Source organism: Manacus candei, unplaced genomic scaffold, assembly GCF_025592945.1.
Source record: "Manacus candei isolate 608988 ecotype Guabito, Panama unplaced genomic scaffold, ASM2559294v1 h1tg000003l, whole genome shotgun sequence".
NCBI classification, from domain to species: Eukaryota; Metazoa; Chordata; class Aves; order Passeriformes; family Pipridae; genus Manacus; species Manacus candei.
The window spans coordinates 17456836-17470692 of NW_026138051.1; the positions used below are offsets into that span (position 1 = coordinate 17456836).

The following is a 13857-nucleotide window of genomic DNA, read 5'->3' on the forward strand; positions in this document are numbered from 1 at the left end:
GAAAAGAGCACTGGCAAGGCAGGGTGGGTGCAGGAAGAAAGAAAAGGGCTGGAGGAGTATTTAAAACACTTTATTTTAAAAAAAATTCCCAGTTAAAAACACAGTGGCTGTGCCTTTCTGTAGATAAGAGACACAGCCTGTGCCCCAGGCTGGCCCTTGGCTCTGCTTCCCAGGTGGGCAGCTCCAAGGCTGTGCCCCTGCCAGGAAGGTAACGTGGCTCTGGGCTCCACCTGGGGAGGGCTTGAAGCTCTGAGCAGCCTCTCTCTTAAAAAACATTTAAAATCAGTTGTGAGAACAAACTCTGTGGTGTTAAAAAAGGAAAGGGGAAGGAGCAAGGGAGGCTCTGCCAGCACTGGAAGGCTGTGGCTGGAGGGCCCACACTCCTGCCTGGGGAGAGCCACAGTGCTCGTAATGTGCAGCAGCTTTTCTTCTTAAAAGAGAAAAAAAATTAACCAACCAACAGTAATTTCTTCCAAATTTTCCCTGCAGCCACAAATTTCACCAGTTGCTCAGGTAAATACGCTGTCTTCCCCATGGCAAATGCTCTTGCAGAAACTGAGCCTTCCTCCTCTGCTAAACAACATGCTTCAGATTCCCTGCAAATAAAAGGAAGCAGGATAAGTTTCACTTTATTTTAAGAGTTTTTTTACAGTGAGAACAATCACTGGAGTAAACTCCACAGGGACATGCTAGAGGCCTCAGTGTCAGAAGGTTTCAAGATGTGACTGGACAGAGTGCTAGATAATCTTGTCTAGCCTCCCTTTCCCACAGAAAGGTCGGACCAGGTGATCTTTGAAGTCCTTTAGAACCTGGGCTGTTCCATGATTCCAGTAAGGACAAGGCCCTGTGCTCCTCTGCCCAGCTAGAGGGCATGGTTACAGGGACCCACAGCTCTGTATCACCAACCCTGAGAATCCCAAAGAAGTAGGAGGCAGATGACTCTGTGCACTAATGAGCAGCCAAGTGAACACGGTTCATCTTTCTAGTCAGTGAGAAAGACTCCAGTGAGCTCTTCTGAAGCCCTCTCTAAAAGGACCTGGAAGCCCAAAGCAGGAGTGTTGGCTTGGACAACTCACCTTTGATAGAGTTCAAAATTTCTTGAATTCTCTGTGGCTCGTTGCGGTCTGGTCTGCAGCTTGGGGTGATCTCCAGCACGTAATCAGGACCATACTCTGTGAAGAACTGGAGGGAAGAGGAGGGGAGAGTCAGCAGAGAGGCCTCTGGTGGCTGAGGCTGGGGGCAGGGTTCTCTGTGGGTACCTGTTTGGAAAAAGGCAAAAACCAGTTTCTCCATCTGAGGGCCACATGTGGCTTCATGACATCAAGGTGGTGCTTCTGCAGTGTCTGTGCCCACCTGGAGTTTTCAACCATTCCTCAGTTCAAGGGCTTGGGAAGCAGAGCCCAATGGTGCAGCCAAAAGCAGTCAAGTGTCTATCCCAGTGTTTAATTTGGGAAAGCTGTTGACACTCATTTTACACATGATTAACCTGATTTTTTAGTCAACAAAATTCAAGTGCTACCTATTCTACTGAATAATGCCAGACCTGACAACAAGTACTATGCCAACAGCAAAAAATTAGGCATCTTACAGAAGTCCACATTCTGTTCCTGATTTTAGGACAAGCAGTTCACTGGTGGAACCTGCTGTGATGGGACCATGACTCATGGCACCATCAGCACTGGATGTTCAAGGAATTCTACGCTGGTCTTTCCAGGCGTCCTCAGACTATTTAAACACCATTACACTGATGCTCAGTCAAATGTTTCTGGGTCTCCAAACCACAGCTTGGTTTGGAGGTCTTGTTTTCAAGCCCTTCTCTACAAACTCGTAGACAAAAAAAAAAACAAAAAACCAAAACGACCAAAAGACCTCCAGGTTTCTGAATATTGTCTTTCTTTCATAGTAACTTGATTTCAAGACCTGGAGCTGTCAAGAACATCCTCAAGCCCCTCAAGGCTTTAGGAGAAGCAAAGTGCTGAATACGACTGTGTGGAATTTGGCCCATCATTACTAAAAGAGTTTGCCAGACCTGGAGACTGATGGAACAGCACAGCCTAGCCACCTCACAGCCAGTGCTTTAGCAACAATCTGTCCCAGGCCACAAACTCTCAGGAGTTTCCTTCAGGAGGTGAGCAGAGCCCTGTGGCTGGACAGCAGGAAAGCAGTGGTGGGACTGCCTTTAAGCTGCTCACAGTCAGGAATTCTGCGCTGATCTCAAAAGGCTGACAGCTCAGTTTCCACATTTCGTGTTAATCAGAATGGGAATTCCTATTTAAAGCAAAGAAAACATGAAATCAGGAAGTACCAACCTTTGTTTCTGTGCACAGGCACTGATAAGCTATTAAACCACTAGTGGTTCCCTGCCAGAAGCAGCAGGAAAAAAGCCCTGGGAATCTGACAAAAAGGCATCAACCCTGTGTGCACACAAATCCATCTACACACAGTGAAAGCTCATGCTGCCTCCCCTTCAGTTATTCCCTAGCTGTGTAAATATTTCATTCCCAGTGGCCTCCAAACCTCTTCCTTCATGGCTTTTTCCTCCACCAAACCTGCTTCCACCAGTTTACCTTAAAAATGCCAACAGCAAAATGCAGGGAGTCTGGAACATTGCATGGGAAGGTTACAGAGGCTAAAATATACTCATGAGAAGGACTCTAAAATATGCCAAACCATTCAGCTATACCTTCTCTGGGAGATTCTGTTTGGGAAGCTCTGTAGGATTAATGCAAGGTGAAGATGTCTCATCCTTAATCACAGAGAACAGGCTGCATCTCAAAGTGCTGGCCTGGAACCTGCACTAGCCAGGTAAGGAACAATGTTACCTTGGACTGCTTCCATCTACAGGGAAAAAAAAGCCTTCTCTAAATACAGTGACTCATGGAGCAAGAGAAGGGAACAGAAGAATTCCCATCAAGTGAAGTGAATACATACTCATGTACTTCTTCCCCTGAAAATCTGAGGTTTGTAAGGTTTAAGCACATTTGTCAAGTCTAAAATCCAGGAGCAGACATAGGAATCTGGAGTAAGACAATGGCAAAACACTGCCTGACATCTGACTGCTCTCTGTCATGCTCTGATGCAAGATGAGCCCATCAGAAAAGACAGAAAGTGGATTTTAGGATCAGTAAATGTCAGAGCAAGATGGGCTATGGCTCACAAGGACGATGTTTAAGTATTTTTTGAAACTGTCCTCCAAAAAACATTCCAACCATCTTACTGCCTTTTGCTCTGACCCCTGTGAGAGGCAGACTTGCCTTTGTTTACACAGGGCTTTCCTGGTTCACTCTGCGGCTTTTCAAACAGAGCCAAGTATGGATGTGTCCCTCTCCATGCTTCAGAGGAAGAGCTGGAATGCAGGCGGGCAGTAGGAGGGCCCCAAATGCAGTGCACAGCACACAGACACCCACAAGGGAAGGCAGCTACACCCTGGGCACTGAACTGCTTCATGGAGTTTGCCTTCTCCACAAGAGCCACCCAGCAAACATCTGGACAAGCACTCCCATGGCATCTTAGCATGAAGAGCCCCAGACCACACCTCTGCTGTTCTCAGCTGGATGTTGAGCGTGTGGGGCCATGTGCTGCCCCCATTGTACAAAGGCTACTGAACCATGTTCTCGTGCCCCTGAACAGCACAGAGGTCTCAGGAAAGCAGGCAGGGACCTGCACCAGCACACTGTCACTGTGCTCTCCACAGTGACCTCTGCCCATACCTAAAGCATCAGGATTTCTTGTTTCCTTATTACAGGCATCCTATCCCAGTTTCTTATTACAGAGGCATCTCCCTCTGCTAAGGACCTATGTGCATGTGCCATTGGATATGGGTATTTCTGACTCTGTTGTGTCCCAAAGCCAGGTTCAGCAGCAGGAGGGACTGATACCTATATATCACAGCCTCCATCAGAAATCCTACTTGTTTTGGTGCTCCTGAGAAGCAGAAGGTTCCCACACATGGAGGAACACTCTCTCTTGGGAAAGATGCACAACATGATCCAGTACAAGCTGGCCCATACTGGCACAGAGTGTGCATATCCCCTCAAGGCTGAGAGGGTGCTGGATCTCAAACTCCTGCTTTTGGTGTGCCAACACCTGGGCCATTCCTCCCCAGAACACAGAGCAATGTGTTGAGCAGCTGAACCACAGCCCCAAGATGGGAGGGCTTCCCAGGTCCCTGGAAGGGTAGTCTTCCATGAAACTCTTCCATGAGTTTCATCAATCAACTGGCATTCCCATGTCAGGGGAAACAGATTCACTAGACAGAAATTAATTCACACTGACCAGTCCCACTCAAGACATGAAAAGCACCAGCACTGGCACTGAGACAGCACCTGGCCCCACAGCCAAAGCTTCAAAGCTGCACCTGGTCCCTTCTGTATGTTGATAAAAGTAGGGTTAAAATTCAAAGCCTTGAGAAAGGCAAAAGTACATGCACATCCTAAAGAGCTCTTTGAGCAACTGGTGGCTCCCTCCACCCATCCTCTCTGTAACCATCAGAGACTGAAGTTTATCGGTTCCTGAGATCCCTCACAGAAAGCTGCAGCCTCTGCTTTTGGGCACAAGCACCCACCATGCTGCTGGGATAGGGTGGTATTGTTACAGGAGTGTCTCCACAAAACAGGACTAAGTGGCAGGGATGCTGTGTGGATTATTAGGTGGAATGACTGTCTCTTCTGCAAGGAGAAGGGAGGGTTTTTCACAGCATTACCTCGTGATCGGGGATCTCCGAGGACAGTGTTCTCCCAAGGATCACCCCAGTCAAGTATGTCCAGCAGCGAGCTGTGTTGGCAAGGTTGTAACCTCCTGTTTCCAGCAAGAATTGGGATTTTGAGGGGGAAGAGTGGGGAAAGGGAAGAGAGAGGGAGAGATTTTAGTGTAAGGAACAAACTGTGGAGGCAATGTGCACAGTTCACATGAACTCAGCTTATTTCATCCACTCAAGCTGTGCCCAAAATCTGCATTTTGCACCTGCTGGCTACACGAGGCCAGGTCCAAATGACACTGTGTGCAAGAGCAGACCTCTCAAACTGAACCCCAGTTACACCTGGTGGGGCAGAGGTCGGTCCTTCAGCCACCATCTCAGACCCAGCATGAGCTCCCAGCCCCATGTGCTGGACTCTCTCCTGGCAACAAGGAGAGGTAGGTGCCCACATGTAGCAGGGAGGGAAGTGCAAGGGCTGCAGCAGAAACAGGGGCTTCCTGCTTTTTAATGCCAGCCTTAGACCCAAAAACCAAAATACACAAGAAACTCAGGTAAGGTTTTTTTTCAGGAAAGATGACTAGAATAGTAAAGAGAGAGAAACACAATGACAAGACAGGGAGACCGTATTTTTCAACATTCCCTTCTGTTTGGGTTGGTTGTTGTGGGGGCTTTTCCTGCTTTTTTTTTACTCCTTCCCCACTTCCCACTTCAAATGCTTCCACACTCTGCAGTGGTGGGACACTGCTTTGGTATTTTCAAGAGTGACAAATAGTTGTCCCTCATTTTCTGACAAAAGTTTTGGGGTTTTTTGTCTGAAAGGTGACATCCCCAGCATACCCACAGACAGGCCACAGCAGGATTGAACACTCATAACCTTTCCAAAACAAAGACCATCAGGCACATCAAGTTTTAGGTGTAACATGCTATACCTGATTTCCCCCATCTCAAAAAGGACAGCAGCTAGAGCTGATCTGGCTTCAGGCATGGAGCTCTCCCTGGCACACAGTGGCTTTTGTTGTTCTGAAATGCTCTGTTACAAATAGCCTGTCCTGTGCTCTCCCCACTGGACAGGCAGCTGGTTATGCAGCACAGCAGAGATCAGTCCACCTTAGCTTTCACTGGGTATCAGAGCCCTGCTGTACCTTGCAGGCAGCCAGTCCTTGTCCCAAGCCCCTGCTTGAATCTAAACGAAACCATTCATTGCCAGGTGCCCAAAGTAGGTTTGGGAACATAGTGCTCACTTTTAAAGAGAAGCACTGGAAGGCTGATCAGCAGAGATGGGAATCAGAGGTGCCACTGAGAAGTCACAATGAGTTTGTCGGCCTTTCCTCTTCTCCAGAGGAGCCATGCAGCTTTTAATAAGATGTGAGAGTCAGGATTGAGACTTTCACCTGTCAGTATCAAGGATTTCAGGTGTGAGGACACAGTACTGTACCAGTACTGACACTGCCCAGCACTCACCCTGCTAAACCCCGGCCAGTGCCGAGCCCAAGGACAAGGCACTCGAGGAAGAGTCGCGGGAGGACAAACATGTTTCTCTGAGACCAGCAGGACACACTCACCTCCCCCCAGCACGAGAGTTGCTAGCTGCCACTGCAGGACATACTTGAGGCACTTGCCCACTCCCTCGGGCGTCATGTTGAAGGAGCACATGGGGTCCCCAGCGATGGTGTCGGCCCCCAGCTGCAGCACGACCGCGTCGGGGTTGAAGGCGGCGTACACCTCCTTCAGCACGCTGTGGAGAGGAGGAGCTCTGGGGGTTAATGCCACAGGGATGCTGGTAGCACAGCTCTGGTCCCTCAGATCCACCAGTGCCTCTCGGGGTTTCTGCATTCTCTGCTTCCACCCAGCTTGTACCAGTCACACTCCCTCTGCTCCCAGTTAGTCTTCTGCCCCCACTGCTTTCCCACAGCAAGTTTAGCTCTCAGAGAACTTATCACCAGGTTGATGAAGGCAAAAGCACCACTGATAACATTGGGGAGGGGAACCTAGTCCTCATCAACTTATGGTAGCATCAAACTCCACATTTGCACTGGCTGCTCTTTGGCTGCAAGACAAATCCAGAGGCTTTTCTCCCCTCTGAAGGTCACGGTGGAGATCAGGCAAAACAACAATCCTGAACTCTCAGCCATCTCTCACTGAGACAGGACAAACAGAGGAAGGCTCTGGCTAGGTTCTCATTCTCCTCTCTCTTACGTGGCTCCTGAGGCAAAAACACAAGGAAAAACTCTGTGCAAGGTGTAGTCACCCTGCATTGGAGGGAGCCCTGTGCTTCAAGCCCACCACAGTTTTGGGAGGCACAGGCAATCACCCTCAGACAATCAGACATCCACAGTCAGGCCCATGACTGCCTCCCAGCCTGGACAGAACTCAAAATCTCAAAACCTCTTTGTAGAAGCTTTGGTTATACACAGCTTGGAATCTAGGCAGGTTATGATGTCCTTCAGCTGTGAATGCATGCAGCAGGTTCCTCCTGACCAGGCTCCTGGTCAGCCCTTTCAGCCCCTAGAGCTGCTTTTTGGAAGCATGTTTCCTGGCAGAAAGAGGGCTGTTCTACCCCAGCAGCGGCAAGCATCAACAAGCTAGCAGGAGGCATGGCCTCCACACGACTGCCCTACAAGTCTGGAGAGGTTTCAGCCCTCAAGTGTTAGAGCTGAGAGGTGGATGTGCTACTGTGCCCTGCAGCCTGGTGCTGAGGCTCCTCTCCCCCGGAAAAGAACAAGCCCTGCAGCTCAGTTTTGAAAAGGGCAATGGTTTGTGAGGCCCATCACCAGCTGAGTGACAGAGGAGCCTGCCAGGAGGCAGCTCCATCACTGTCACATGTTCAGCCTTCAGCCTTTCACTCTTCCAGCATGGACAGAGGGTACTTGGAAAACACTTTTAGCTAAGCCCCAAGCATATGTCCCACAGAATGTCAGAATTTGGTGCACTTATTTGAAGGAAAAACATCTAGCCCTAAGTCCACAGCTAAAAAATACTTGTGCCTTCTCAGTCTCTCCTTAGACACACAAGGCTGACCTGTGGCAGAGACTCTCCAGCCACCCACAAATGTCTCTGTATATTCAGTTTGCTTAAGAACCTGGACAAGACCTCTGAGAACTCTTACGATCCATGCTCACTGCAATCAAAGGGTGCAAGAGGGGAAGGGGCACGCCTTAAGAAAGGACTGTAATTAAAAGTAGTAAGCTGTATAGTGTCTTATTCTCTAAAATCCCATCCAAGTAAGATGTACTGGAGCAAGAGGGCTTACGTTTCACAGATCTGGTAATATTTCTCATCTTGAATGCCATCTTGAATGGGCACATTCACGCTGTAATAGCGACCTTTCCCCAGGCCAACATCTGTCACATCACCAGTGCCTGCGCAACAGAAACACCCCAATTACGAGGGAAAGCAGAGGAGCTGCAAGAGAGAGATGTGTGGGATTTCTCAGAGGAGAGCTGAAAGCCAGGACCTTTGGCACACTAATGGAGAAGTCCACTTGCCACCACCAAGAAAGGAGGGTGGGAGGGACCCAGTTCTCTCCTCTGCCCAATTCTGCCATGCAGAGTCGAAGGGGCTCTGCCCAGAGCTCAGTCACAACCACAAAGGTGGAAACACCAAACATGTAGCTCCCTGCTCCTTCCTTCTTCTGGGTCGAGAGGAGAAGCAGCAAGACATCTCTTTTGGATGGGACTTGCATCACTGGTGAGGCCTCAGCAAAGGCATGAACCAAATGAGCACAAACCTCACATGTTCAACTTGCCTGGAAAAAATCCTGGTGAAAACTTGTGCAGAGAAACAGTCATGACTTTCGAGGTGAAACTAAAGGCATCTTCAACTCCTACCAGGAAAGAAAAAACAGCTTTCATGCACCATTCATATAAATGACAGAGCCTGAACACACAAACAGAGCTGCTTGATAAACATGGGGCAGCAAGCAGAGCAGGAGCAGCATGAGCAAAGCAGAAATGCAGATGTGGCTCCATAAATCCATTCTCGGTTCACAGAGACCTGAGTTCAACTGCAGCAAAGGTCACAACTGAAATGAATTTGGCAGGTCTCATGCTAATCAGTACTGAACGGATCTCGATACCTCACGTCAGTGCCCAGGGCAGCAGCACTCGCCTGCGCTGCTCGGCCTGCGAGGCTGGGAGAGGGATCCGAGCAGGGCTGCCTTGGCCAGAGCTTGGCTCTGATTAGAACCAGTGCTACTGGACTCTCTCGCTTTTTCTCAGTGCTGCTGCGGTTCAACATGCCTTTTCTTTTCCTTAAAGACACATTAAAATAGTGGGGGTGGGGGGAGGGGAAAAAGAAGTAACAGGAAACTTAAGAGAAACCAAATGCAGGGAGAAAACGGAGCAAAATGAAACACACCATAAAATTTAGAAGAGCGGGAAATGTTAAATGGTGCTGAAATCGTGTCCCTGAAGGAGAGAGCAGTTTCAGAAAGGCCAGTTCTGGCTTTAGTTTTATAGCATCAAGCCTTCTTTTAAAAGCGCCATTTACTACTGGCTGCTTCCCTCTTGCACTGGAGCATTAAACAATTAAATCCTGTCAGCAACTGCTCTGCCAGGATGGGAGACTAGGACAACACTGTCTGTTGCTTTAGGTACAAGACTCCTGCCCAGACCCTCAAGAGAGGTCTGAACAGCAGCATCTGAAGGGCAACTTCATAAAACAGGACAAGGCAGAAATGGATTGAGTGAACTCAGCTGCACTGAAAGGAGGCAAAGCCACAGCTGTGGCAGCACATAAAGTTCTGCTGCGTCAACAGGCCTTAACTTCTCCCGTTCCTCCCCCGGGTCTGTGCAGCTGTGCTGTTTGCAGCCTTTGCTGGGCCTTACCATCCCCATGATGCAAATCCAAATCGATATAAAGCACACGGTCAAATTTCTGGCGCAGCCGCAGGATCCCCAGGACGGCATCGTTCAGGTAACAGAAGCCAGAAGCTTCATCCCTGTGAAAACAATGTCCATGACGTTGAACGTTGCCAGTGCAGTCACCACCAGTCTCGGTGCTGACACCCTGACTTTGCAAGTCTCCACCTCACAGGGGCACAGAGGAGGACGAGAACCCAGCTCGCACACCACTGTTACACCTTCAGAGTTCCTCTGCCCGGTCAGAAAAGTCACTGCAGCAAGGAGAGGCATCTGCACATCCATGTTCAAGCTCTCAGGGTTAGACACGGGGTTCATGCAAATTCCTGGGGCTCCCCAGGGACACAGAATAGCACTGTGAAGGCCATTTGGCTGTGGACAAGGAAGACATACTGTCTTGTCTGCACTGCAGACAGGCCCCATGTTTTGGGAGATGGGGGACACAAGTTAAATAAAACATACATCCGTGGAAAATGGGATGGAAACAAATTATTTTACCATTACAGAACCACAGAATTCGGGATCAAAACTTTTACTTCCTCTCCTGTTGTGCTGGAAGATCATTATTGATGTTAGAGTTCAGAGCAAACAGCCCCCCATGGAGTGTAGGGAAACCCAAGGTCAACCTTGCACCTTTTCAAACCTCTTATTAAGAAACCAAAAAAGCCACACAAAACAATTTGGCCAACATGTTGCCACATTCCCATTGTGTTCCAAGCTGCATCAATCATTTGACTCTCCACAGTGCTTCTCTATGGACCTCACAAAATCTCTCCTCACTTGAACTGCCAGAGATAACCAAGTATCAAGGAATGGCGGGACATCTGTGAGCATACCTGCTCCAGACCCTCCCTGCAGTCCATGACAGCAACAGCACTGGGCAGTGACCGGCCTCCTCTCAGGCCTCTGCCCTGCCCTCTCTACCTTCTGCCTTCCCTCACACCTTGCTTTCTCTCCCAGCTGGATCGCCGCACCCTGAGGGTTCGCAGGGGAGCCGGGAGCTAGGAAGCGGGGTTCAGACACCAGGTGAGAAAACACAAGGGAAGAGATTGTTTTCTTACTTCTTTGCATGATGCCACCCTCCAGGCCAGTTAATTGCTACCTTGCACTTGCCGTCCAGCAGGCACTGGGCTGCAGTGATGGTGGCTCCTCCCACGGCCGCCGCATACTCAAAGATCCCTTCAGTGGCTGGACAGTCATAACCTGCAGGTAAAAGTCCAGGTAAGAGTCCACATGTCAGACACAACAGGCTTTTTCCTCCAGGGGAAGCACATTCCTTTTGTTTGAGCCATCTTCTTTAAGTGCGGCTCTGACCTTCTGTTCCAAACACAACGCCAAAGCCATGGCACAAACCCTCACAAGAGCTGTCAGCTTTGGGCTCACACAGCAGATTCAGGGGGCCTGAGTAGGAATAAAGTTGTCATGGGTTTGCGTGGTAAGGTGTTCACACTGGGGGGGCTGCAGGGGTGGCTTCTGTGAGCAGTCACCAGGAGCTGCCCCCATGTTGGACAGAACTCCAGGACGGACCTGCCTCTGGGCAAGGCTGAGCCCATCAGCACTGCGGGCAGAGCCTGTGGGAGAACATATCAAACAAAGGGCAAAAACCACGGTGCAGCACCTGGGAGAGAGGTGAGAGCCTGTGAAAGAAACTACCCTGCAGGCCCCAAAGTCAGCAGGAAAGGAGGGGCAGGAGGTGCTCCAGGCACTGGAGTTCCTGCAGCCCATGGTACAGACCACAATGAGGCAGCTGTGCCCCTGCAGCCCGTGGAGGTCCACGATGGAGCAGAGATGGCCCTGCAGCCTCTCTAGGACCCTATGTCCCAGAAGCAGGGGAGTGTGCCTGAACAAAGCTGTAACTCCATGGAAGGGACCCACACTGCAGCAGGTTTGCTGGTAGGACCTGTGACTCTGCAGGGGATCCATGCTGGAACAGCTTATTCCTGAAGGACTGACCCCATGGAAAGGGACCCACACTGGAGCAGTTCCTGAAGGACTGATTCCATGGAAAGGGACCCATGCTGGAGCAGCTTGTTTCTGAAGGGCTGACCCCATAGAAGGGACCTACTCCTGAGTTCACCACTCTAACTGCAGCTGCAGCAAAAAAAGCATCCTGGTCCTGACACTCAGCTAAGCTCTCGCTGAAGACACACGTCCTTACCCAGTCCATACTCCACAGACTCCGGATGGTCATCATCCCCCTCCTCACTGACCTTCTGCAGGTGCTGCAGGTAAGCATCTGTGTGGAAACTTGCCATCTCCTCCATGGAGGCCACTTTTGGCTTGACTATCCTAGGCAGAGAGAAGGAAGGGAGCATGTCAGGACAAGAGGGCCTAGGGTTTGGCTGGAATGCTCAGCTTTAGCCTTTAACCTAGAAGCCTTCTTTTGGCAGTTACTGTGGTAAAAGCAAACAAAAATCCCTCTTTCTCTCGCACCAGACTGCCACTCCAGTGAGCAAACATCCAGCTGAGCTGGCCTTGACTCCAGCGTGGCACTGCCTGCTATGCCCAGCCCAGGGAAGAACACCTACAGGTGCTGCCTGCACTAACCTTCCTATTTTGCTTCAAGTGTTTTTCCCCCTTTTCTGCATGTTCTCCCAGTATGAGCAATGCCCAGTGGATCCAACATTCTGGTTACACACAGAGGCACTTACAGAGGGAAAAGTCCAATCCCAGCTGCTGCAGCAGGACCCCACCCTGCCAGGTCAGGAGCTGGACAGCACTTCCCAAGTGCTCTGACCTACACCTGCATCAAAGCAGAGACCACTGCTGTTCCCAGCACCTTCCTGGGTTTGGGTGCTTTGCAGTCTGCCTAAACAAATCCTGCAACACACTGAACCCTCTCCAAATCTCAGACACTGGGGGCACACATGGGCAGCACAGTATAGGAAAGAATGGAAAGACAGCAGGAAACTCCCAGCTCTAGGCTGGTCCCAGTGCCAGGCACTTCCCAGTCCCTGACAAGGCAAACAGCCCTTCAGGTCTGCTAGATGATGGCACCTGCAGCCAGGTACCAAGCACACTCTGCCAAAATGGCTACAAAAAAAAAATTCTTTTAAAAAAGAAGTCCCAATAGGACCTTCTGACCCTGCTGAACTGGAGCATGGGATTTTTTTTTAAGAACATAAGAGAGGCTGAGCTAAGCCTTTTATTCCCTGCATATGCTCCAGTGTAAAAAGCCAAATGAAGCAGGAGGGATCTCACTCTTCTGCCCCAGGTTTCACCTTGTCTTCTCTCCTGAACAGCCCCAAGACCTCACAATAAGTCTCCCACATCAATCACGACACAGCAAAACAACAAGGTCCCTCTCTGTATCGGCACTGACTGAGCAGTGGATCTGGAGCAGCACCAAGGTTGTCACCCTGCTCCGAGCCCCAAGCCTGGGGGTGACAGACACTCTGCAGAGAAGGCACGAGAAAAATCTGTGCTCCACCAGACCAGGAGAGTAACCATGAATTACACCTTCCACTGTAATCGTGTCCACGTAGCAAAACAAGCACTTTCCTTAGATCCTTAGAAATACACACTGTGTAGATTCCTTAGAAATACACACTGTGGGGGCTCCCTGCCAGCAGGGACAACGTGAAACCTGAAGTTACTCAGCACCTTCCAAACCTCAGCGGAGAAGAAAACATCCCTTCACAGAAAACGGGAGCACTTACTTCATCTGGTCGAGCAGGCAATACGCCTCAATCAACGAATGCACCATGCTGGCCTAAAGAGAAGAGTACATCTGTGAGAGCAGGAGACACAAGGGCAGCAACCGGAGGCATGGGGGGGGCCAAGGAAGGACTCGCAGCCGAGCTGTGGCTGTGACTCCCCCCGCAGCGGCTCTCCCGGCACGGCTGGAGCCGGGCAGGGCATCCCGGGGGTGCGGGATGGGCCTCCCGGCGTCCCGGGCAGAGGCACAGCCGGGGAAGGGAAGCGCAGCGCTTCAGTGTCGCTGTCACGGCGCTGCCAGGGGCGGTGTGAGGGCACAGACGGGCCCCCCACACTCTGACCGCACACTCCTCCCGCCGGGGCCGCCCCTTCCCCGTTCCCCGCTCCCTCCCGCCGTGCCGGGCCCCCCCGCCCCGCCACCCCTGGCGCGGCGCTGACCCGCTTGGGCACTTTGCAGAGGGAGTCGCAGAGCTCCACGTACTCCGGGCTGTACACGTAGACCGGCGGCGCCGCCGCCATCGAGGCCCACACGGCCGGGGCCGGGGCGCAGCAGCACGGGCGGTTCCGGCCCCGCGGCCCGCCGGGAGCTGTAGGCCCGCCCGGAGCTGTAGGCCCGCCCCGCCGCCCTCCCTCCCTCCCAGCCAG

General features: G+C 51.0%; 1 protein-coding gene across 4 annotated transcripts; it reads right to left on the reverse strand.

The window, feature by feature from the left end:
* Positions 1–54: 54 nt before the first annotated feature.
* Positions 55–13804, reverse strand: HDAC8 (histone deacetylase 8). 4 transcript variants are annotated; one of them, XR_007904372.1, is made up of 11 exons: positions 13651–13804; positions 13215–13267; positions 11714–11844; positions 10617–10758; positions 9523–9635; positions 8442–8519; positions 7947–8055; positions 6259–6431; positions 4703–4797; positions 1077–1259; positions 55–596 (listed from the first exon to the last, which is right to left on the reverse strand). XR_007904372.1 is itself a non-coding variant. In XM_051786480.1 (11 exons), the coding sequence occupies exons 1-11, from the start codon at positions 13729–13731 to the stop codon at positions 574–576; spliced, it is 1011 nt and encodes a 336-aa protein (XP_051642440.1). In that variant the 5' UTR covers positions 13732–13804; the 3' UTR covers positions 55–573. The 4 variants fall into 4 exon arrangements, 3 of the variants coding, with proteins under 3 accessions (XP_051642440.1, XP_051642419.1, XP_051642431.1); XM_051786480.1 differs by having other exon boundaries at positions 1077–1182; positions 10658–10758; positions 11766–11844; XM_051786459.1 differs by having other exon boundaries at positions 1077–1182.
* Positions 13805–13857: the final 53 nt, after the last annotated feature.